The 24,764-nt window shown below is 41.2% G+C and overlaps 2 protein-coding genes across 3 annotated transcripts in view; one reads left to right on the top strand and one right to left on the bottom strand.

The window, feature by feature from the left end:
* The window catches only part of LAMB3 (laminin subunit beta 3), a 65,203-nt gene extending 46,413 nt beyond the window's left edge, over positions 1 to 18,790 (top strand). Inside the window, 11 exon segments of the mRNA XM_031937289.1 lie at positions 1,260 to 1,371; positions 3,683 to 4,061; positions 7,754 to 7,914; positions 8,048 to 8,268; positions 8,611 to 8,808; positions 9,627 to 9,771; positions 11,309 to 11,516; positions 12,788 to 12,929; positions 14,170 to 14,346; positions 16,831 to 16,984; positions 18,325 to 18,790. Of these exon segments, the coding sequence (XP_031793149.1) occupies positions 1,260 to 1,371; positions 3,683 to 4,061; positions 7,754 to 7,914; positions 8,048 to 8,268; positions 8,611 to 8,808; positions 9,627 to 9,771; positions 11,309 to 11,516; positions 12,788 to 12,929; positions 14,170 to 14,346; positions 16,831 to 16,984; positions 18,325 to 18,461 (2,034 nt within the window). The 3' untranslated portion in view covers positions 18,462 to 18,790.
* Positions 18,791 to 20,104: 1,314 nt separating this feature from the next.
* The window catches only part of CAMK1G (calcium/calmodulin dependent protein kinase IG), a 49,889-nt gene continuing 45,229 nt past the window's right edge, over positions 20,105 to 24,764 (bottom strand). For both annotated transcript variants that reach the window (XM_003767661.3, XM_031937288.1), the window contains exons 11-13: positions 22,804 to 23,246; positions 22,228 to 22,359; positions 20,105 to 20,876 (exon numbers count right to left, since the gene is read on the bottom strand). In XM_003767661.3, the coding sequence (XP_003767709.1) occupies positions 22,269 to 22,359; positions 22,804 to 23,246 (534 nt within the window). In that variant the 3' untranslated portion in view covers positions 20,105 to 20,876; positions 22,228 to 22,268. The remainder of the gene's footprint in view (positions 20,877 to 22,227; positions 22,360 to 22,803; positions 23,247 to 24,764) is intronic.

Raw genomic sequence — 24,764 nt, 5'->3', positions numbered from 1 at the left:
ATAGTCCAGGAGAATAGTGATGAGAGCTTTCACTAGGATAGTAGCTGTGTGATTAGTGAGAAGATAGATTCAAGAAATGTGGTGACAGAAATGTGGCAATAGGGGTATCCTTGACAGAAAAAAAAGAAGCTAGGAAGGTTTGGGGGAAGAGATAATTATTTTAGTTTTGGACATGTTGGGTTTGAGATGCCTTCTGGAATATGCACTTTTTTTTCCCCTGAGGCAATTGGGGTTAAGTGACTTGTGTAGGGTCACACAGCTAGGAAGTGTTAAGTGTCTTAAGACCAGATTTGAACTCAGGTCCTCCTGATTTCAGGGCTTGGTGCTCTACCCATTGCACCACCTAGCTACCCCTGGAATATGCACTTTTAAGTGTCTAGTGGGCATTGATTTGGGACTGGAACTCAGGAGAGAGTTCTCTTCCTTTCTGCACAATGATGAGACCAAACACAGACATTCCAAACATATACAGATGCACTTTAAAAATAATTTAGCCCAATGTGTAGGTTACCTCAAAACTTCATAGAACTTTCCATTTTTTATATGCAGCCTTTCTGGAAACAACACAAGGAAAATGTCTACTAGTTTGTGAGGCTAGAGTGATAGAGTAATATGAATATCAGGCCTTGAGGGGAATCTAGGGGTCATCTAGTCTCATCCCTCATTCAATACACAAAGAAATTAGTACCTAAGGAAAATAAACAATCTGTTTAGGGCCTCAGAACTAGTGAAGGATAGGGCCACAGAACTAATTAAGTTTAAAACTAAAATCTCTTGCTTTCCAAATCAATGTTCTTTCCACTACACCGGATTTACTTCTCAGACCTTCTACCATCTCACACTTGTTGGAACAATACCACAGAACCCTCTCTCATAGGTTAGTTGGTCTAACCTATAGCAAAATCCAGGCTTGCCATGCTTTCTTCAGGACTTCAGAATTGTCTTGATCTAGATTTGGCCACTGGACCCAGATGGCTCTGGAGGGGAAAGTGAGGCAGGTGACCTTGCAACAGCTCTCCCTCACTTAAAACCATTTTACTTGCATGTCCTGGTATCATCTTCTGTTTGAAGGGGACAAACAACAACAGCCTTATTTGAAGGCAATCACACTATAAATCACATTTATATTGTAGCAGGGAGTCTAAAGCAGAGGGAACCAGAGCTGCCTGGTTCCTAGCTTTACCATTCACTGAACTGGGATATGACAGGTGCCCCATCTCAGGGGGGTGCCTCCTGATATCATTCTTCTCCTGACATAGTTCACAGGTCAGTGCCAGTGCCGGGAAGGATTTGATGGTCCAACGTGCAGTGCTGCATCTATCCGCCAGTGTCCTGATCGGTCTTATGGAGATAGTGGGACAGCATGTCGAGGTACTTCCTATCCAGAGTATTCTGTGTCTAGAGAGTGGGTATGTGTGCCTGTGAGCATGAAAGGCGGGATGGGATGGAGCATTGGAACCGAATTCAGGACCTTTCACTAGTTGTCTAAGCATGGACAAGTCACAGTCTCAGTGAGACTCAGTGTCTTCATCTAGCTATGAATCCCACAGGGTTATGGAAGGCTCAAATTTATGTAAAGCATTTTGCAAATTATAAAATGCTATATAAACATTAGTTATTATTATTAGGTCTGTGTGAACATGGATGCAACACTGAACATCTACCAGTTGATTGATAAGTACTTCTTGATCAGGAGCAGCTAAGTGGCTCAGTGGATAAAGTGCAGGCCTGGAGTTAAAATCCAACCTCAGATACTCAGATACCTTGCTGTGTAACTCTGGATAAGATAACCCTATTTGCTTCAATTTTATAAAATGATGTGGAAGAGGAAATGGCGAAGCACTCCAGTATCTTTGCCATGAAAATCCCAAATGAAGAATCAGAAATGAATGAAAAATGATTAAACAAAAATCTTCCGTGTGCCATGTGCTATGATACATAGGCTGTGTATAGGAGTTGAGGACACAGAGATAAAAGTGAATACCATTAAGAAGCTGACATTCTATTGGTATTGACAACATACACCTATATAAGCATTACAAAATGTATAAAATATATCCAACTAATTTTTGAGAAGCTCAAAGAATGACTTCATATAGCAAGTGCAGCTTGAGCTAATCTTTACAAGAAATGAGGATTCAGGGGTGGAGGAGGTGGGAGTGGAGGGCATGGTGGTGTGTAAGTCAATGTTTATGTGATTATGCAGGGAAATAGATGCAGGCTGGCCTCTCTTGGTTGGTATTTGTGCTGTGTTCATTCATTGTAATTGGAGAATAAACTTCACCAGTCACAGCTAATGCAAAAGATCATTAGAATGAATGATTTCCCACCTGTTCACCTGCCCTAAAAGTCAATTCCCTGCTGGCATTTCAGCAAATGTTCCAGATGTGTCCCCATACTTTGAATGTGTTACATTTCTTTATCTTTCCCAGAGAGACACCAAATTTCCTGGAGTTTATCTCCATTGTTTCTGGCAGACAAAGAGAAGGATATTTTTCCCATTTGGAAAGAAAAAGAAAACAAGAATCCAAAAATCATAAAAATAAGACCATGAATTTAGGGATGGAAAGGACATTACATGCTATTTAACCATAGCTCTAACCCTGTAAGGTTTTCTAACCCTAATTCCTCATCTGTATAATGGGGATAATATTAGCATCTTCTTTATAGGGTTGTGATGAGGATCAGATGAAATAATATTTATAAAGTGTTTTATAAATCTTAAGTGAGGAAACTGAGGCCCAAAGTCACTTAACCTCACTTCATTTTCACTTTAAATTCAATGCTCTTCCCATTGTACCAATAGAGTGCTTTTAGGATTCACGAAGGCTTCCCTTACAATAACATGTGAAATGAGAGGTAGTGTAGGGTAGTGAATAAAGAGTCAGCCAGCCTTAAGGTCAGAAGAATTGATCTGACCTTAAGGTCAGAAGAAGTCTTATCACTAAGATACACTGACAATGTGAGAAAGTAAGTCCTTTAAAATCTTGGAAAAATCCAATAGATGACATTTATAATGACGATCATTTGATCCACATGTGTAAATATGGTAGATAATGTTATTCTCATTTGACAAATAAGGAAACTGAATTTTACAGAGGTTAAGTGACTTAATCCATGGCTGCCTCCAGAGGCCATATTCTTTCTTTCCTTTCCTTTCCTTCCTTCCTTCCTTCCTTCCTTCCTTCCTTCCTTCCTTCCTTCCTTCCTTCCTTCCTTCCTTCCTTCCTTCCTTCCTCCCTCCCTCCTTCCCTCTCTTTCTTTCTTTCTTTCTTTCTGAGGAATTGGAGTTAAGTGACTTGCCCAGGTCACACAGCTAGGACATGTTAAGTATCTGAGAGCAGATTTGAACTCAGCTCCTCCTGACTTCAGAGCTGGTGTTGTATCCACTACACCACCTAGCTGCCCCTATATTGTTTCTATTACACTGAAACTGCCTATTCTAAGTTAACAAAGGCTCATAATTTAGGGTTCCATCATGGTCAAGCCAACAAGCATTTACAAAGTGCTTGCTATGCACCAGGCACTCTGCTAAGGTCTGGCCTTACAAAGAAAGGTAAAAAATAGACCCTGTCCCCAAGAAACTTCCAGTCATGATGCCCTTTGCCCCAAGCCATAATGAGCTCATGCAAGAGGGAGCATTCAGGATTTACTCCTCTATCTCTTCTTGCCCTTTCTGCAGCCTGTGACTGTGACTTCCGGGGGACAGAGGGCCCAGGTTGTGACAAAACTACAGGTCAGTGTCTGTGTCGTCCGGGCTTTGTTGGTCCCCGTTGTGACCAATGCCAGAGAGGCTTCTGTGACAACTACCCCATCTGTGTGGTCTGCCACTCCTGCTTCCAGACATTTGATAGGAACATCCGAGAGGAAGCCCTGCGTCTTAGGTCCCTGCTCAACATCACAGCTGGGCTTCGGCCAGGGTCTGGCCTTGGGGACCATGTGTTGGGCCCCCGGATCGGGGAGGCAGAGAACAGCATCCGGCAGATCCACGCGATCCTCAGAACACCTTCAGTCACAGAGCAAGAGATAACTGAGGTGGCAAACATCATCTTCTCTTTCAGGTACTCTCCCTCTTATTCCTACTCAGGTGAAATTTGACAAAAAGGTTCACAGCAAAAGAAGATTAAACAAGTCTTAATTAGTTATTCTAATGGAGGGACCACATATGAAGGAATGGATATCTTTATGAATTCAGAGGGTGTTTTTGATGTTGAAATATAATCTGTTGCACACATGTTCTGTGTTGTCCCTTGGGTCAAGAAAGGAGGCAGAAAACAATGAAATATCAGGGTTTGGAAGCACAGATCTGTGTGGGGGAAGTCCCAAGAGCCTATGAGGTATTAGTGAGTCTTTCTGACTGCTTGATACTGAAGTGAGGCTTTTAAATTTACCACCAGTATGTGAAGCACAAGCAACCAGAAACTGGTTAGAAATCAGATTTGGGTGTGGGAAGAAGCAGCAAAATTTCTGAGATTGCCTCTGGGGATTTTAGAACATGGTGGACACCTTAAGATGTTGGACTGTGTATAGTTCAAAGAAATCAGGGAGACTAAGATATAATTATGCAATTTGAGAGATTTCCATTTCCAGTGGACAGATTCTTTAATAATCCTCCGTTTCTCTGACTTAATAATAATTAAATTTCAATAGCCCTTTAAGGTTTGTTTGTTGCTGTTTAATCTGACCCTTTATGAGCCAATTTGGGATTTTTTTTGGCTAAGATACTGTAGTGGTTTTCCATTTCTTTCTTTCTCCAGCTCATTGTACAGATGGGGAAGCTGAGGCATTTAGGGCTAAGTGATTTACTCAGGATCATACAACTAGTGAGTGTCTGAGATCAGATTTGAACTCAGAAAGATGGTTCTTCTAAATCCAGGTGTGGAATTTTGTAGATTATGGCACCACCTAGAGGTGCCCTGTAAGGTTGGAAAAACTCTTAAAACAAACCTTTGGGTTAGGGAGTACCATGTATGAATGTCCTCTTTCATCTGTAAGTAAAGATCTTGGCTTACTCTAAAAATGACTGAAGATACATAAAGAAGGAAGAAAGGTCTATTTCGATACTTGCTGTTCTGCATGGGGTCATTAATTTAGGGATAGGAGAATTCAGCATGGGAGCTTCTCCCCAAACTTTGTCCAGTCTTTTATTTAACTAGGGTATGGTAGCCATCAAGCTAGAGACAGACCAAGTCTTTAAGGCAGTAGAGAAGAAGCATCTGGGACAGTCATTTCTTCAGTTAGGATCTGTGTTCCCAGGGAAACTGAATTTGCTGGTGTCCCAGAGGAAGAATATCTTATCTTAGAAAAAGTTAACTAAAAATAATTTTGCATTTGGCTTTAGAATGAATGACATACCTCACATCCCATTTAGCTTTCTGTTTGCTGCAGGTGATACTAAAATTAGTCTGCTTTTTTTGAGCCCACACAGACTGACAGTCAGAAAAAGCAGTTATGCTGGGTGGAGGCGGCTTGGTATGTAATACTGTGGGGGCCGTTGATTAATAATGTGATTGTAGACAAAGGCAAGAGTTAGCATTCGATGACTTCTGTATTCCAGAGCAGGAATTCTATACTTGTGCCCTTTCTCTGACCTCCTTCCCCTTGCCCTATTGAGGATTGATCTTATGGGTCTGTGAATTTGGATGGGGAAAAAACTTATGTAATAATTTCAAGATAACTTGTTTCTTATGTACTTTATGTATTCAAAATCATTTTTCTGTAAAAGGATCCATAGGCTTCAATAGATTGCTGAAAGTCTCTCTGATATGAAAAAAAAAAAAAAAAAGGACCATTAAAACCTCTCAGGGTCTTAGTTTCCTCATCCATAAAATGGGAATTATACTCTTTCCTCTATATTATAGGGCTCTTGTGAGGTTCAAATGGGGAAACATATAATCTTTGTGACCATAAAGCATATGGCAAATATGCATACCCATATATACATGCATACATGCTCACATTTATACAATACTGATATATACACATGCATATCTATATATACATGCACATACACATAATAAACACAAACATATATACATATAGATGCCTATATGTATACAATTTACAAATGTATATATACATGCATATACAATATATTTATATACACACAATACATCCATATATGCAATACACATATAAGTTTACCACACCCATATAATAAAACCATATATGTGGGATTAGGATGATTGAGCTCCTTGTAAATTGATTTTTTAAAAATTAGCCTTAATGTATATTCTCCTGTAAGTTAGGGTATTATTAGTACCATTGTTTTACAAATAATAATTTGAGAAAGAAGGCTTAGTATGAATGCTAAGTGGAGAGCCAGGAAGACTTTAGTTTCAAATACTATCTTTGACATTGTGATGGAGAGCAAATCTCTTAATTTATTGACATTTTGGGCATCACTTATGAATGTCTTTCTTCTCATTTGATCCTCACAATAACCTCCTGAGAGTAAAAGTACTATATTATCGTACTAAATTATAGTAAAAGTACTATAATTTCTATTTCAAAGTTAAAGACACTAAAAGTCAAAGTAGGGAAGTGAATTGTTCAGGGTCATGCAGGAGATAGGTGGCCCAGTAGGGATTCACACTCATGGCTCCTGACTTTAGGATCAGTCCTTTGTTCACTACACTACAGCTACCATATATTGAGTAATGATGAGATAAAAATTGGTTAGGTAAGGATGGACTACTTGATGGAAAGTATTGCATTTGGTATGGAATGCCTCTGGAAGTAATTCCCCATCACTAGAGATCTTAAGGCACAGGTTGGATGATTTCTTGTAAGTTCAAATGTACGTTGAGTGAGGCCCTTGGAGGAGCAATGGACTTGCTGAGAGTGTAAAGAAAATAAAATGGGTCAAGGGCTGAGCCTTGAGAAATGCTTGCAATTAGAAGATGGGAAGAAAGAGAGGAGTCATTTCATGAGTGAGAAGAAGCAATTGATAAAGTAGTAGGACAAGCAGAGGAGGGCAGTAGTCCAGAAATCAATATAATAATAATAATAACTTAAATTTCTATAATGTTTACTCTGTGCCAAGCACTGTGCTCAGTGTTTTAGCATTATCTCATTTCATGCTCACAACAACCTAGGAGGTAGGTGCTATTATGATCCCCATTTTACAGATAAGAAAACCAAGACAAACAAAAATTATATAAGTGTCTCAGACTCTTGGCTAATATTGGCTTGGTTTGGTTTTGAATCAAGGCCCAGTATTCTCTCTATCCATCGCACCATCTTTCTGCCATGATTGACACTTGATTGTCTTATAATTGTCAGTTGGTCAAATAAGCATTTATTAAATGCTTATTTTATTTAGCACTGTGCTAAACAATCAAAGTGAGGTGGATAGTAAATATATTATTATCATAGCTCAATGGCTTTATGAGGACAAAGGGCTGTTCCATGATTGTGCTTGTATTTCTAGGATCTAGCACATAGACTTGTACAAAGTAAATATTTAACAAATGTCTATTTGAATTTGTTAAAATAATACCAAATGAAAGAAAGAGGTCACAATGACTAATTGGGGCTGGCCACTGCTTTAGGAGACATCTTTGCCTCTCCTGACAACTTTTGATTAGCCAAAGAATTTCTAGCCTATGTATGATTTAGGTCTTCTTGACTTCTGTTTTTTTCTGATTCAGCTGAAACTTCCTCTTGGAATGGGAAGTGGCTGTCCAGGGTGAAGAAGGCAGTCAGAAGCTCATATTCTGAGCCCTCATTAACAACTCCTTTCTTCCCACAGGAGGACCCTCCAGAATCTGCAGACAAATCTGCCCTTAGAAGAGGAAACAGATTCACTTTTAGAAGAGCTGGAGAATCTGGACAGGAGTCTTAAACTCCTCCTCATCCAGTATCAGAACAAGAGAGAACAGTTTGAGAGAATTAGTAGCACAGATCCTTCAGGTAAAGGTGTACAGGCCACCTTTGGGAGTCCTGCACTACCTCTTTGTGGCCCAGGATGCCATCTCTGATGTCTACCTCTTCCTCTTAAGCTCCCCAATTCTATAGGTAGCTCATCACCTTTCTCATCCTGTAGGTTCCTTCCGAATGCTGAACTCTGCCTACCAGACATCTTCCCAAGCTGTTCAACGAATTGCTAGCAGTTCAAACTTGCTGCTCCAAGTCCATGACAGCCGGAAAGAAGCTGAAAGGCTGGAGAGGCAGTTGGAAGGAAGTGGAAGTGCTGGTGGGTCACAGCTTCAGACCCTAAGACAACAAATGGCTTCCTTTCCCAATCTGACACCCACCATCAACAAAGTGAGTCCCTTAACTTGTGGGAGGGATTCTTAGGAGAATTTTCCTTATAATCAAGAACTTTCCCCCCACCCACCTTGTGCTTTGATACCCCCATTGCTGACTCACATTTCTCTTCAGATTCTCCCTGTTCTTTTTTACTCTCTTCTGCTCCCCCCAGTCACTAAAAACCCCTATCTCCCATGGTTGCTCAGTGGTTGCTATGGAGATAAAATGCATTGTTGCCATGGTGATGGTCAGCCATTTGTTTTTTTGGGAGTGGGATGGGGCAGTTTTTGGGTGGGTGAGTTTCAGCTGGGGTGATGGATAGGAGACCTTCCTGATTCTCTCTCTTTCCCTTGGCAGATTTGTGGGACCACAAGGCAGGAGACCTGTACCCCAGGGCAATGCCAAGGGATAACGTGTCCCCGAGACAATGGCACAGCCTGTGGTGCTGATTGTAGAGGCATCCTCCGGCAGGCAGGTGGTGCCTTCAGGATTGCTAAGCAAATGTCCCAACAGCTCCAGGACTTCAATGCTCAGCTCCAGCAAACCAGGCAGATGGTAGGTATGAATGTGCAGAGAGGAGAGAGAGAAACAGAAAAGCCCAGGGATTCTGAGTACATTTTCTGTAACCCTTCTGCTTTTAGAAAGAAACTAGCAGGAAGGTGTAGAATCCTAGAATTGGAAGGGACCGTCTGCCTTAATTCATGCGTGTAGCATGACCACCTTTAATTGCACCTGGTATGACATAACTTCAGGCAGCTTTAGATTCTTTAACTAGGGCTCCTGGTTTTTGTGGCCTGAAGGGTAGGATCTAGGAAGTAGGATCAAACCTTCTGGGAGAGGCCTACTGTCTAGGGAGGAAGAGTTCCTTGTTAATCTGACACTAGAGCTCATTTCTTTCTCTCTGTACGGTAGTAGGGTTCTTGGGAAGGCAGTTCCTTCAGGAGTTGAGTCATAGTGCTATCTCCTCCACTAATTGTGTGACTTTAAGCAAGTCCTAGCCTCTGTAAATCTCAGTTTCTTCATCTGTAAAACTGGGATAAAAAATGCATGTGTAACCTCACAAGGGTAGAGTGAGGAAAGTGCTTTATAAATATCAAAGCATTGTATTGTTGTACTGACATCCATTATATATGTGATCTTCCTAAAAATAGCTGAGAATTCCTCACCTTTGTGTTTAGTCTGTTGTTCAATGCCTCTGTGAACACTAATCTCTCCCAGGATCACAGCCACCTGGCAATTCCAAATGCTACCTGGGTACCAGTTAAGAAAAAGGAGATTTTCTAGATTGGGGAGGAGTATACAATTAAAAGGAAGAACAGAAGATTTCTTAAGCTGTGAGCCCTTATCTATCTTATTTTCATGTCCATGATAAGATCAGGGAAGCAGAAGAAGCTGCTACCCAGATCCAGACAGATGCCCAACGCCTAGAGATCCAGGTGAGCAACAGCCGTTCTCAGATGGAAGAGGATGTCCGTCGTACCCGCCTCCTCATCCAACAGGTCCGGGACTTTCTCACTGGTGAGTGAGTGCATTCCCCATCCCTTTCCCGATAGGATCCTGACCCAAGAAGCATTTTTTGCTGATGAGTCGTAGTCAAGATGGTGTTAGTCAAGAAATCACTGGACTCTGATTTCCCAGTTCTGCTATTGACTTAATGTATGACCTTCGTTGGGCAAGACTTTTTGCTCATTCTCTCTACCTCAGTTTCCCTCTCTGTAAAATGAGTATGATAATATTTGTCTCATAGAGCTGTTATGAGGATCAAGTAATACGTAGATGTTAAAAACTTGAAGGTGCCAAACAAATGCATTATTACCATTTCTATTATTAGTAACAATATTTCCTTGTCCCTCTGGAAATCTACTTGGCCAAGGGCCCAATTATTACCATCTGCAGAAATAGTAAAGCTATTATTATAGTTCTTGGTTCTTTATAGCCTCATTCCAAAGCCCAAACACCTTCCTATTTATTACTAATGTCCACAAATGTCACTGGTGAGTAGGAGGAGGCAGGGAGAATACATTCTCTCTGTCTTGTTGTTGTTGTTGTTGTTGTTGTTTAGTCATTATTCAGTCCTGTCTGATTCTTTGTGACTCATTTGGGGTTTTCTTGGCAAGAGTTGCCATTTCTGTCTCCAGCTCATTTTACAGATGAGAAAGCTGAGGCTAACAGAATGAAGTAGCTTGCGCAAGGTCACACAGCTCGTAGATGTCCAAGGTGGGATTTGAATTGAGGAAGATGAGTCTTCATGATTCTAGGTCCGGCACTCATCTGTACTGTGTGTGGCACCTAGTTGCCCCCCAGTTTCTGTTACAAATGGGAAACTCAGAGAATTTCATTGATTTGCTAAAAGGCTAGGACCAAATTGAGATTCTTAAACTAGGGCTCCTGGATTTTGTGGCCTGAAGGGTAGGATCTAGAAAGTAGGACCAAACCCTCTGGGAGAGGCCTACTGCCTAGGGAGGAAGAGTTCCTTGTTAATCTGACATGAGAGCTCATTTCTTTCTCTCTGTACAGGTAGTAGGGTTCTTGGGAAGGCAATCCCTGCAGGAGTTAAGTTATGGGGCTATCTCCTCCACTATGACTTTGAGCAAGTCATAACCTCTGTGAACCACAGTTTCTTCATCTGTAAAACTGGAATAAAAAATGCATGTGTAACCTCACAAGGATACTGTGAGGAAAGTGCTTTATAAATATCAAAGCATTGTATTGTTGTGAATGACATCCATTATATGATATTGTGATTAATATTATTTTCGTAATAGCTAAGTGTGGTAACCTAGTGAAGCAAGCTTTAAGAGCTAAAATTCAGCCTTTCAGATGAATAAGGTCTTCCCTATCTAAAAGCTAGGAATTTTGGAATCCCAGTACAATAGAAGTAGTATACTTCCCTGTGGGTGGCAGGAAAGGAATACTTCTAAGTTGGGTAGTGTGTGCTTCTTTATTGGATCCAAAAGCTGGATTTTCTGTCTGATTCTTTGGGACTGGGTGTCTGATTCTTTGGGAAGAAGGTGAAGGGAGGGTCTCTCACACCTGACTCACACCTGCCTTTCAGACCCCAGCACAGATGCAGCCACCATCCAGGAGATCAGTGAATCAGTTTTGGCTCTATGGCTGCCTACGGACTCAGCTACAGTCCTTCGGAAGATGAACGAGATACAGGCCATTGCTGCCAGATTACCTAATGTGGACCTGATTCTGTCACAGACCAAGCAGGATATTACTCGGGCTCGAAAACTCCAGGAGGAGGCAGAATTGGCCAGGTAACACTTTTAGCTTCTTCCTTGTCTTTTATAATCTCCCAGTTTGTTCCAAGGCAATAAGGATCTAGAACCTAGGCTGGGATGTGGGAGGATAATGAGGAGAATGTAGGAAATTATCTCTTCCTTCCAGCTCTAAATATTATAATCCTATGAAGCTTGCTAGCTATGTGATCTTACAGGAGTCACTTAATTTCTCTTAATCTCATTTTCTTCATCTAAAAAAGTGGAAATAACAATAGCACTTACCTCCCAGGATTGCTGTGAGGACCAAAAGAGATTCTATATGTAAAATAGTGTTATGTAAAAAAGTGCTATATAAATGTTAATGTTCGTGAGGATGATGATGAGCCTTTGTCCATTAGGGACTTTACATGAAAAATGGTGAGAATGTATTTTGCCACAAATTGAACACCCTGAATATTCCTGGGTGGGAGTGATGCCACAGGGAATTTGAGGTCAGTAGCAGGCTTAATGACACTATTGCATACACATGCAAATATACCTATTGCTCTGTATTCCTGGCTAGAAACCTTGCTTAAAACCAAACTGTAACACAAACATTTCATGTACCTGTGCATATCTACACCTGCTCAATCTCCATCTGACATCTTTTGTAGTATAATAGAATCTCAGCACAGAAAAGGAAATCTGAATCATCTGGTTATCTCACAGGTGAAGATGCAAGAGATTTAAGTCATTTGTTTAAGATCACATAAATAGCAAGTGGGAAAGTTGGGATTCAAACTTAGATCTTTTAACTCTTAAGTCAAATCCTCTTTCCACTAGATTTTGTTGATCTTTTTATGTAAAATGATATATAAGGATATTTAAATAAGTTAAGGACATATTTTGGTCAGTTTTATAATTTTTTCCATCAAATGAAATAATATATGTATAGTACTTTGCAAATCCCAAAGCATTATATAAATGTTAGTTATTATTAACCATTATTATTATTATTAGCTATAAGGACCTATGTCCTCCAAAATCCAGGTTCTATAATATGGAAAGTGGTGATTTCAAGTGTCTAATTTTAGGGGGGGGGCGTTCTGACTTTTTTTTTTAGTGATGTAATATTTGTCTTTGAGGGGGATACCCAGAAAAATAATTCACCAGATTCAGTTGTCTTAACCTCTTGCTTGGTTTGAGAAGTAGTGCACCTGGGACTGGTGGGATAGAAGCCCATAGTCCTCCCTTTATCTCTTCTCTCTCTCTCTCTCTCTCTCTCTCTCTCTCTCTCTCTCTCTCTCTCTCTCTCTCTCTCTGTTAAGGAGCCGTGCCATTACTGTGGAAGGTCAAGTAGAGGATGTGGTTGAGAACCTTCGACAGGGCATGGTAGCTCTTCAGGAGGCAGAGGACACCATGCTAGGTACCAGTCGCTCCCTGGGACTCCTGCAGGATCGGATCACTGAGGTGAGCTAGTGTTTAATGGCTTCTTTTCCTCTTTCGGCTCTTTCAAATTGGAAAAGTTAGAAAAGTGACCATTGATTCACAGAGCTACAAAGAAGTGAAACCTTATGGAAAGAAGGCAACATGTCTAGTGAAAATAGAGATGCTGACCTCCTTTAGAGGCATGTGGAGCTTTGAGTGCCAATATCATTGAGTCAGAAATTACCTTAGGAAGTCACAGGATCTCAGAGATGGAAGAGTCTTCAAAGGACACTTAGTGCCCCTAAAAGCCTGTACCCAATGGGAAATTCATTCATTCAGTGTTTGTGGTTTTTTCCAATAGTGCCAGACAGTGCAGTATCATGGTTAAAGAGTAGGACTTAGAATCAGAGTTCAAATTTGACCTCTGACACATACTCTGTGACCCTGGACAAGTCACTTAATCTCTGAGTCTCAGGGCATTCTTTTTTCCCTTCCTCTCAATAGTATTTTATTTTTCCAAATACATGTAAAGATAATTTTCCACATTAAATTTTTATAAGATTTTGTGTTCCAAATTTTTCTCCCTGTCTCCCTTACCTCCTCCCTCTCCAAGACAGAAAGAAATCTGATATAGGTTAAACATGTGCAATTCTTTTAAACATATTTCTATATTAGTTTTGTGCAAGAAAAATCAGACCAAAAGGGAAAAAAACATAAGAAAGAAAAAAAAAAAAACAAACAAGCAAACAAACAAACAAATAAAAATTCTGTTCTTCGATCCACATTCTCCACAGCTCTCTCTCTGGAAGCAGATGGCATTTTCCATCCCAAGTCTATTGGAAGTGCCTTGAATCCCACTGCATTGTTGAGAAGAGCCAAATCCAAGCAGTTCTTTAAGACAGTAACACGCAGAATGGATAGAGAGAGTTTCCTCACTGGGAATTCTCATAACAATGAAATTACAGTATTGGGTCCTATCACTACCCACCACCCCCTACCAAAATGTAGGAAACACTAAGCTTGGCACTGATAAATGCTTACTTGGCCTCTTATTGAAGAGCATCAATGGGAAAGAAGCTCATTTACTCTAAGCCAAGTCCTAGGGGAAAAGGAAGAGGAAGGGGTAGGAACAATGTGAATTCCCTACATTACAGTAAACTTTTGTAGCTGCTTCTTTGAGAGAATAAGAATGAAGATTTCCACAAGCTGCTATGGCAAGCCATGAAATCTTTCCGTTTCCCATTTTCACCCTTGACTTTTTCCCCTTTCCACCTTTCCCTAGGTCCAGCAGGTTCTTGCACCAACAGAAAGGATGGTGACAGGTATGACAGAGCAGCTGACTAGCTTCAGGGACCGGATTGAACAGCTTCGCCACAGTATCGGGGAGCAGAGAGAACAGTCTGCCCAAGCCCAGGAGATTGCCCAGGGAGCCAGTGAGCATGCTCTCAGTGCTCAACAGGTATGAGAAGGTGACAGTCCCAATCACTGTGAAACTGGTTCTCTCTTGGCTTAACCTTCCTGGTGCCCCTCAGGGAAGGAAACGAATGGGAATTTTTATTTTATAGGCTGGAAAATAGAAGAATCAGAATGTCTAGAATTATAGAATGTTGGAGCTGGAAAGGATCTTAGAATCTGTCTAGTCTAACCTTCCTCACTTTACAGAGAAGGAAACAGAATTCTAGTTTATTATATATGCTTAAGGATATTTAATGAGCCTGAAGATAGAGAGAGGATAAATTAATAAGTTAATAAATGTTGTTAAATAGGGGTCAGGAATACAAATAAAAAGCTACAATTGCTCTTGTCCTGAGGTGTAGTTATATATACAATATATACAAAATGGATACAAGGTACTCCTAGAAAGGAAGTCCCACAGGGGACTGGGGAAGCTTCCTTGAAGAGCCCTGGGAAACAAGTTAAAAACAAAGTATTCTGCAAGAGGCCCAGATTCTAAGAGTGAGTACAAATGAGTATACAGACCTTTCCAAGTACCAGGAACAGTACAAAGGTATGGAGATAGGAGACAGAATACTGTGTGTTAAGAATAGCAAGTAAGCTAGAATGGCTGGACTGTTTTTGGCTGTCTATCTGGTACTCTTGTCCTCCAATACAAACACTGACACTCTTATGCTAGCAAATTACTTTAGATAATAGGTTGCTTTCAAAATATCAATCCACTCTCCAGTTCCTCTTTAGGATTAGAAGGCATGAAACTGTGCTATTCTCTGCAGTCCAAAGCATTTTTTGGTAAGGAATTAGGATTCAGGATTCAGATATGTCCTTCAGAAGCTCCTCTTGAAACTTTATGCATTTACTTATTCATTCAGTGCTTACTGGGCACTTCTTAGAGATCTGGAACCTTGCTGAGCAGTGTAGGAGAGACAAAGAAAGCTATGATTGTTAACCTTTGGAATTTTGAGGGCAGGGAGGCTTTCTCATCTGGTTTAAAATGATTTACAGAAGCATCACCAGTCTAAAACAGAAACAGCATTAGTCACTGAATAAGACAAAAGCAGAAATGTTTGTTGAATTGGATCAAAAGGGTCCAAAGGGCCACTCTCTTCTGTCAACTCAGAAAAAAAGTGCCAGTGAGTAACTCTTTTATTAGCTCTTTTGCTAGATGTTTTGTTGCCTTGCATTCCTCCCCCCTGCCCCTGCCCCTTGCTTCTACAGTACAATTCATTGAACCATAGGAGTTTTTATTCTAAAGAATTTTTTTTACAGTCATTTTTAATTGAATGATTAAATGTCCCTCATTTTTTAGATGACAAAACTAAGGGTAGAGATGTGAATTTACTTGCTTAACTAGGTAACAGAACAAAGATTTGAATCCAGATCTTTTGACTTTCAATTTGATGCTCTTTTCCTTATTCTCTGCTGCCTTTCTTGATGAGCTCTGTGCAGCAAATCTGTCTTGGAGGAATGGCATGGAAGTACCCCACTTGTTTCTGAACCACCATTTACAAATTCACCATTTACCATTTCAACTCTCTAATGTCTTAGTTTTTCCATTTGTAAAATGGGGATAGCTGTGACTCTCATTGGTCCATGGCGAGTGGGAGCTGAGGAGAAATACACTGAACACAGTTGGAAGCTGATGGGGAAGAAGGCAGAATAAGACAGTTGGTTATTAGCTGGTGATCAGCAGGTTTAAGTGATGGTCAGCAGATGAAGCAAAAAAAATGAGCCAAAATATTGCTTGCTTCAGAATGTGAGTGAGGGTAGGGCCGGTAGCCACAGGAGAAGCATAGCCCCTGACTCAGATGTGAAGGACAAAGATTTGTATGCTCCCAGATTTAAGTCACAACCAACAGTTCTTTCTTTGATGCCAGGGCTTAAATCTCTGGGATACTCTAATACTGTGGAGGTGCCAGCTATAGGGACACCTACACTAATGATCCTTACCCTGCCTTGGTAGTCTGATATGGGGAAGGTGCTTTGGAAACTGTGCAATTCCTTAGAAATGTGAGTTATCATTGCCAATTTATTGCCCCAGGCAACTCAACAAAAGTGCATGTAAACATGGCTAATACCTTTAAGGGATTTACTGTCTAGATTCAAGAAGAGAATCACAATTCAAGTCCAGAAATATAATTTTAGATTAGAACTATACTTCTAGATTTTAGAATTATAGGTTCAGAAGTGGAAGGGACCTCTCAGGCCATCTGGTCTGATTGTATCTGAATAGGAATTTCCTTTCTAACATCTCTTGATGTTAGAATACTTCCAGTGATGGGACGTTCATCACCTCATCAAATAGCTCATTCCATTTTGGTTCAGCTCTATTAGGGAAATATGAATAATCCAGAGACTAATGAGACTTTTTTTTTTAAACTTTATGGTACCATGATGAACTTCATTCTTTAATGTAAGTTTGCAGGTGGAGGTGGTAGCAATAGTCCAGTATCATTGCAATACTATTATTTCGTTTGATCTCCTTCAGGGATTTGAGAGAGTGAAACAAAAGTATAAAGAACTGAAGAACCGAATGGGTCAGAGTCCCATGCTGGGGGAGCAGGGGAGCCGGATCCTGAATGTCAAGTCTGAGGCTGAAGAGCTCTTTGAGGAGACCATGACTATGATGGACAGGATGAAAGGTAGGGGTCATTTCTTTGCATACGCTCCATACTTTCTTATTCTTGCCAGCTCTGGTAGAGTGGTTTCAGTATTTTTAATAAAGGTTGAACCCCAATACAAAGGGTGCACCCCAGTCCAGAGGCCCCACTTCTGGAATTAGCAGACTGAGGATGCTCAATTAAAAACCACATATTTACTAAGTGCCTACTATATGCAACACATAGAAAAGAGCATCCCTCTTGGATAGGATATGATATTTTCCTTGGGTGCTATGATATATATCTTATGTAAACCTTGTGTTAAAACTACTGGCAATGAAAAGAAATGTGATAGAATGCCAAATAAATATCCTGCACTAGGGTACTGCCTCCACAAGCAGATCAGAACCAATCTGTCTATGGTTTAGTGGTTCAGTCCCAGATTGTTAGCCAGAAATATGAGGGACTAAGCAGCTTGTCCAGGGGCAAATAATAGCTGGTAATTCCTGGAGGTAGAATCTGAACCTAGGCCTTTCTAATTCCAAGCTCAACATTTATCCATTGAACTACTGCTTTTTCTGCAATGCCAAGTAATTATTACAGAAAGTGTTCACCATTGATACTGAGGAGAGGGAAAGGCCTTATGGACTGGAGTGGTGAGACAAGGCTTCATGAGAATTATGGGATTGAAGCTGGATATCTAAGGGCTAATTAGGAGTCAGTAGGGGATTCTTGGTGGGGGAAGATGAAGGGAACAAGGAGAAGCATATTCAGGGCTTCTGATTATGGCTGTTTTTAGGATTAAGGATGTCAGGTCCATGAGTTTGGATATCGTTTTATAGGTAATAGAACACCATGGGAATTTTTAGCACGGTTATATACTAGGATGAGAGGAGAATTTTTTTTTTAGGTAATTTGGTTTGCAATAATAAACTGGCTGAATTAAAAGAGAACTGAAGATCATCTCAATTTATCTGTGATGGTCAAGGGAAGGGGGAAGGTAGTGGGGAAGAGAAAAAGGAACTTAAGTATGGCAAAGACTCTTTTTATGGGTTCCTGTGACTAAAGTGAAGGCAGAATCATTTCATCTGTGCCCCTACAAACTAATTTTCCTTGGGAGAGGGGAGAGGCTGGGGAGTGTCAGAGAGAGGTGGGGAGGGAGAGAAGGAGAGAGAGAAGGAGGAGAAAGAAGGAGGAAAGGAGGAAAGGAGAGGAAGGGAGGGAAGGAGAGAAAGAGAAAAGGAGGGGAAAAGGAGAGGGGAAGAAGAACAGGGAGAGGGAAAAGGAGGGAGGGAGAGGATCAGGGGAAGGGAGAGGGAGGAAAGGAGAGAGGGAGATGGAGAGTTTCATCATCTGTTCTGGGATCCTCTTTTTATCCTCAGATATGGAAGTAGAGCTGCTAATGGGAAGCCAGGACATCATCCGACGTTCAGCAGACCTGACTGGTTTGGAAAAGCGTGTGGAGAAGATACGGGACCACATTAACGAGCGGGTGCTCTACTACGCCACCTGTCAATGATCTGTTACACTCAATCCCTGGGCCCTGCCAGTTTTTGCTTTCCCTTGGGGAGTAGGAACCAGCTCTTAGCTCCACATTGCTTCTCTTACTTTCCAAGAAATATCCTAGAAGCCCTGGGTCTGTGTAAGCAGCTGGTCAGATTATTGGCAGTGGCAGATGAGAAGAGGTAGACTGGACCACTGTGGTCTTGTCTTGGAAGCCAGCCAAACCATAGAGATAGGAACATCTCAGATGGATTGAGGGGATTGCTGAAGCACCAAATACCCAACTATTAAGTGATAAATGAATGTAAAGCAATCACCAACACAATAAAAATCTTGGTTTTGTAAAGGAGCCTATTTCTGACCATGAGAGATTTGAAAGTTGCTTTTCTTTCCTCTGCCTGTGTTTTTTTATTTTGGCTTCCCTTTTGGCACAGTAAGTTGCATGGATCCTCTTTAGGGTATGTGAGAGGCAGGAGAATAGATCAAATTCAGTCTCCCTCATCCCAGAGGACAGATTTTCCAGCCTCTCCCTCTCTCCTTCATTCCTCCTTCTGACTGGCTGAATATCTAGATCTCTTTGTCAGATTTTGATTTCTGCAGATACTGAAGAAACCACAAAGGGACAAGTTATTAGAATGTTCCAGCTGGAAAGGGCTTTAGAAGTAACCTGATCCTCCATCAAGGATTCACTAAACACCAATTAAGCTAAGTCCTAGGCATACAAAGACAAAACACCCCAAATAAACCAGTCTCTCTGCCTTCAAGAGGCTTACTTTTTAATAGATACTCAGGGATATTGTCCTATAGGCAAATGAGAAAATGCAAGGTAATTTGAGGAAATAGGCTCAGACACATTAAGGGCTCCCCTAATGCCACAAAGACAGTGATATGGGCAGGACAGTGATATGGTAAATAGAACTAGCTATTTTACACTATTTTACACTGGGCAAGTTTATTTTCTGTGTGATTGAGCAATTTAGAATCTCCTCCACTATCAGTTTTCCCACCTGCAAAATGAGGGAGTTCAATTAGATTATATCCAAGATCCCTTGTAGCTCTAAATCTCTTCTTCTAAATGGCAGAATGAAAACTGGAATCCTGCAGTTCTGGGGCCTGATAGCAGCATCTTTCTGGGAGGCTTTCCTTCTTCAGGACAGAGGTCATTGTGGAAGCAGTCAACTAAAAATGCTGGCTTGGAGTGATTCTTGCTGTCTCCGTCCAGTCTACTAGATTTCTGTCCTTTATGTCCTGAAAGGACAGGGAGAGTGATGATGAGCAAGTCCAACAATTGTATATGTGTGTGAAGCCAATGACTCCAGTCCTTCTCTTTGTAAAGGATGTGGGGGACTGCCTGGGAGTAACCCTGTGTTACACCACCTACAATCTTCTCCTTGTTTTGAGATGGGGGTGGGAAAATGGGGGAATAAGTCTGATGGGGAAACTCTGGAGATCAGAGAGACCGATGCAAGATCTGTGGCATAAAGGATCGGACCCCTTGCTTCAGGAAGAATGGGGTTACTTACTTGAAAGAGGCTATGGAAAGAAATAAAGGAGGCTGGTAGAGAAAATATGTCCATTTTATTGAGCACAACACAGAAGACTGAAAAATGGAAGCTGAAACGTAGAGGAGGAATAAATAAGAATTGGAGGAGAAAGGGAGAGAGGGATTAGATCTTTATTTGGTTGAAATGAAAAAAAATAGCTCTCAATTTTAAGTATTAATGGCACAGGAATTAGGAAGGTAATCCGCAAACAGAGGTTAATTATTAATTCATCTCAGGCTTTGGAGTGTGTCATGTCACTTTCATTACTCAGTAGGGGTGAGGAAAGGAAATGGTTCTGAAATAATCCTGGGAGAAAGTTGAGCTGTTCTAAAAATTTGCTGGGGAGATGGGAAAAACACAGAATTAACTGTCAAAAGCCAATAAGAACATTCATGCTTGCACAGAGTTATGAAACAAGGGTCAGCAGAATAAAGCTCGTTAGGGTGAAGACCCAGGAGGTTGTATAGGGAACATATGGGGGCATCAGAGAAGCATGGGGTGGATGGTCCTTATGGCTTTGTCAAAAGAGATGCCATAGCGTAGTCAGCCTGTTCAGCTTTTCACAATGCATGGAGCTGTAAGAAGAGCATATATGTACACTGAACAGAGGGTGATAGGTGGTAGAGGCTGGAGGCAGAGGGGGCAATCACATTAGGGAGATCTGGAAGCCGGAGGATCCTCTCCATCTGCCCATTGCCTCACCAGAGACCTTTCCACCATATAGCTTGCTTCTGGAGACCACTCAGTCTGTTGCTTTGTCACCAGAAAATGCCTCCTTCCAGGCCCTGCTGCTGTTTTCCTGAGGACCCTTTGGGTTTGTTCCCCCTTCTTTCCTCTGCAGGATGGTTTTCTGATCTGGAAGTGCAGAGGAGAGTCCCATATCTTTCCTGCAAAAGGAGGAAGGGGAGGATCAAGGAAGGAAGGAGAGACAGAGAAGTTCCTCCCTGACCATGTTCCTCAGGCTTCTCTATTTTCCCTCTCTTGATTCCTAGCAGTTGATCCATGTGGGACAATGCAGTACAGTGTAACAAGTAAGATTTGTCAAAACCACTGCTTTTCCTAATGTCCCATATTTATCTGTGCTATGCCTTCAGAATTTGCATTCAGAATCAAAGCTGGCAAGATAGGTCTCTCTGCTTTATAGATGAGGAAAGTAATAACCAGAAAGGCTGTGGGTAGAATATGGTACAATCACAATATCTAGCATTTGAAATTTGCAAAGCACTTTACATATGTTCTCTCATTTAGTTTTCTCAGCAGCTTTGTGGGTAGAAGCTATTATTAGCACCCTTTTAACATATGAGGAAACTGAGGTTAAGACAAGTTAAGTAACTGGGGTCACATAGCTACTACAGGTCTGCTGAAGTGTTGAACACAGGTCTTCTGGACTCTAAAGCTATCACTACATCTACTGTACCACTTAAGCTGTCTTTTAGGTCTAGTAAGGAGTCTCAAATAGTGAAGTCCCAGCATTGCCCCTTCCTAGTTGTGCATCCCTTGAGCAAGCCTTGCCTTTTCTGGGCCTCAGTTTCCCCATCTATTAAACAGGATACAAACATTGGTACTAGATGGCTCATATTCTGTGTTGTGCTTTGTAAATTGAAAACTGTTACATAAATCTATTTTTAGTGTCCTCAAAGCACATGGATACTAAGAGCAGAAATTAAAACTGGAACCCAAGTCTTCTGAGTCCAAGACCAAGGCATTCATCCCTAGGATGTATTGCTTTTAAGACATCTACTCTCCACTGCTATTCAGATACCTCTTCAACAAGGGTGAGTTTAGTGGGGTCCTAAGAGCCACAGATAATTCAAATCCCACTAGTCAGGTATGAGACCTGGCTCTCACCCCAGAATTTTCCAGATTACATTCTTGGAGCTATGATCCAGGAATATTCTCTCCATCCCTCTCACCTTTCTCTGACTCACTTGTATTACTAAAGGGAACTTGTAGATCTCTGGTTCAGGAAGAATGAGAATCCCTATGATAAGAACTATTTAATTCTGTACTTGAATTATGAATAGGAAAAAAACTCACTCCTTAGTCTCATAGCATGGTGTGCTTGGGATAATAGCAGCATATTTTGTATATTTATATATGCACCCCTGAACTTAAGGAACTCAGTGCAAGTATGTTACTTGCCTTATCCTTGTTGCATCTTTTCTTCTGACCCAAACTTATTCTATTCATATGAAATTGCTACCCAGGGGGGGAATCTTCATCCCTTGGCATACTTACAGAAAAAAAAGGTGAGACATAAAAGACACTGGCACCATGGATCACATAATCAGACAGACTCCAGTCTGTCCAGAACGGCAGTGAGAGTGGCTACTAGTTTTAACAGGGACCATAACTTCTGATTTGAAGTGCCTGAAAAGGAAACAACACAGCAAGAGCTTTTAGGAATAGGATTGGCTCTAAGACAGGGGAGACAGAGATGCTTAAAGACCAACAGAGATATTCCTGTAACTTCTTCCATTTCTATTGTCACTATTGTCCTTTCCCTGAGCTTAAAAGCAAACAAATATCCATTTGTAGCAAGGATATGCAGGGTTCTCTTTCTTCCCTCTATCCCTTGGGTCTTTTATATTTTGAGGGATCATGGACTCCTTTGGCAGACTGATAATGCCTATACACCCCTTCTCAAATTTTAAATGCATAAAATAAAATACAGAGGATTACAAAGGAAATGAATTCTAATGAAATGAAGAGGTATTGTTTTCCCCATTTATATTTATGAATTCTCTGAAATCTAAGTTTGGATCTCTTGGGTGTCTGTGGACCCCTGGTTAGGAACTTCTGCTTCCTACTCACTGTTTTTTGTTGGTCTTTTTGAGGAGTGTTGGTTCAGAGCCAAAGGACGCCTTTCCTTTCTCCCCACTGTTCAGACAGCTGGAGCAGCAGCCACAGGGCCCTCTGCTCAGGGCTCCTTGGTGCATGGGAACCAGGCTGCTGCTGATCTGTAGGGAGCCATTGATCAGGCAATTGACAGACCTCCTCTCAGAGACAGTGCTGTCCAGGGTGGGGTGACAGGCACCATGTTGGCAGGGGAGCCAGGTTGGTATGGTAGCTGCCAGCTTCTCTTCCAGAGGAGGGACCTTAGGGATGCTGAGCACAGGGGTGTTGGACCTGGAGAGCTCCGATGACTGCACGACGCTGGGTTGGACTCTCTCTGACTCTCGGTGAGTCTCTGAGGCATGCTGGCTCATGTGTAGTTTTCTCATATGATGCACCACAGCAGCAGCATTGAAGGCTTGCTGAAGGAAAACAAGATACCCATCTCCTATGCAACTTGGGGGCTTATGGGAGCTTGGGCTTGCCCCGAGCTTTTGCCACCACAGTCATTGCATATGTCAATTCCTGCCCTAGAGAAAGGACCCACAAATACAGAGCTAAGAGGAAAAACAGTGACTTCATGTCCTAGCTCAAGATTCCTTCTTGGATTTTCACCTAACTTTTAAAAAAAATGTTATTTTTATTAAAGCTTTTTATTTTCATTGATATATGCATTAAAAATTTTTCTTTCTCTCCTTTTTTTTTTTTTTTTTTTTTTTTGCTAAGGCAATTGGAGTTAAATGACTTGCCCAGGGTCACACAGCTAGGATGTATTAAGTGTCTGAGGTCAAATTTGAACTCAGGTCCTCCTGACTTTAGGGCTGGTGCTCTATCCACTGAGCCACCTAGCTGCCCCATGGATAATTTTTTTTTAAAAATGTAATAGCCTTTTATTTACAGGTTATATGCATGGGTAACTTTACAGCATTAACAATTGCCAAACCTCTTGTTCCAATTTTTCACCTCTTATCCCCCCACCCCCTCCCCCAGATGGCAGGATGACCAGTAGATATTAAATATATTAAAATATAAATTAGATACACAATAAGTATACATGACCAAACCGTTATTTTGCTTTACAAAAAGAATCAGACTCTGAAATATTGTACAATTAGCTTGTGAAGGAAATCAAAGATGCAGGTGGGCATAAATATAGGGATTGGGAATTCAATGTAATGGTTTTTAGTCATCTCCCAGAGTTCTTTCTCTGGGCGCAGCTGGTTCAGTTCATTACTGCTTCATTGGAAATGATTTAGTTGATCTCGTTGCTGAGGATGGCCAGGTCCATCAGAACTGGTCATCATATGTATTGTTGTTGAAGTATATAATGATCTCCTGGTCCTGCTCATTTCACTCAGCATCAGTTCGTGTAAGTCTCTCCAGGCCTTTCTGAAATCATCCTGTTGGTCATTTCTTACAGAACAGTAATATTCCATAATATCCATATACCACAATTTATTCAGCCATTCTCCAACTAATGGGCATCTACTCAGTTTCCAGTTTCTGGACACTACAAAGAGGACTGCCACAAACATTCGTGCACATACAGGTCCCTGTCCCTTCTTTATGATCTCTTTGGGATATAAGCCCAGTAGTAACACTGCTGGATCAAAGGGTATGTATGCACAGTTTGATAACTTTTTGAGCATAGTTCCAAACTACTTACCAGAATGGTTGGATTCGTTCACAACTCCACCAACAATGCCCATAGATAATTTTTCAATACTGACCCTTGCAAAACCTTGTGTTCCAAATTTCTTCTCTTCCTTCCTCCCACCCCTCCCTTAGATGGCAAGTAATCCAATAAATGTTACACATGTGCAATTCTCCTATACATGTTCCCACAATTATCATGCTGCACAAGAAAAATCAGACCAGGAGCAGCTAGGTGGCGCAGTGGATAGAGCACCAGCCCTGAAGTCAGGAGGACCTGAGTTCAA

This window comes from Sarcophilus harrisii, chromosome 4 (genome assembly GCF_902635505.1).
Source record: "Sarcophilus harrisii chromosome 4, mSarHar1.11, whole genome shotgun sequence".
Classification (NCBI taxonomy): Eukaryota; Metazoa; Chordata; class Mammalia; order Dasyuromorphia; family Dasyuridae; genus Sarcophilus; species Sarcophilus harrisii.
Note: the sequence above shows the minus strand (reverse complement) of the source record. Positions and strands in the feature narration are given on the sequence as shown.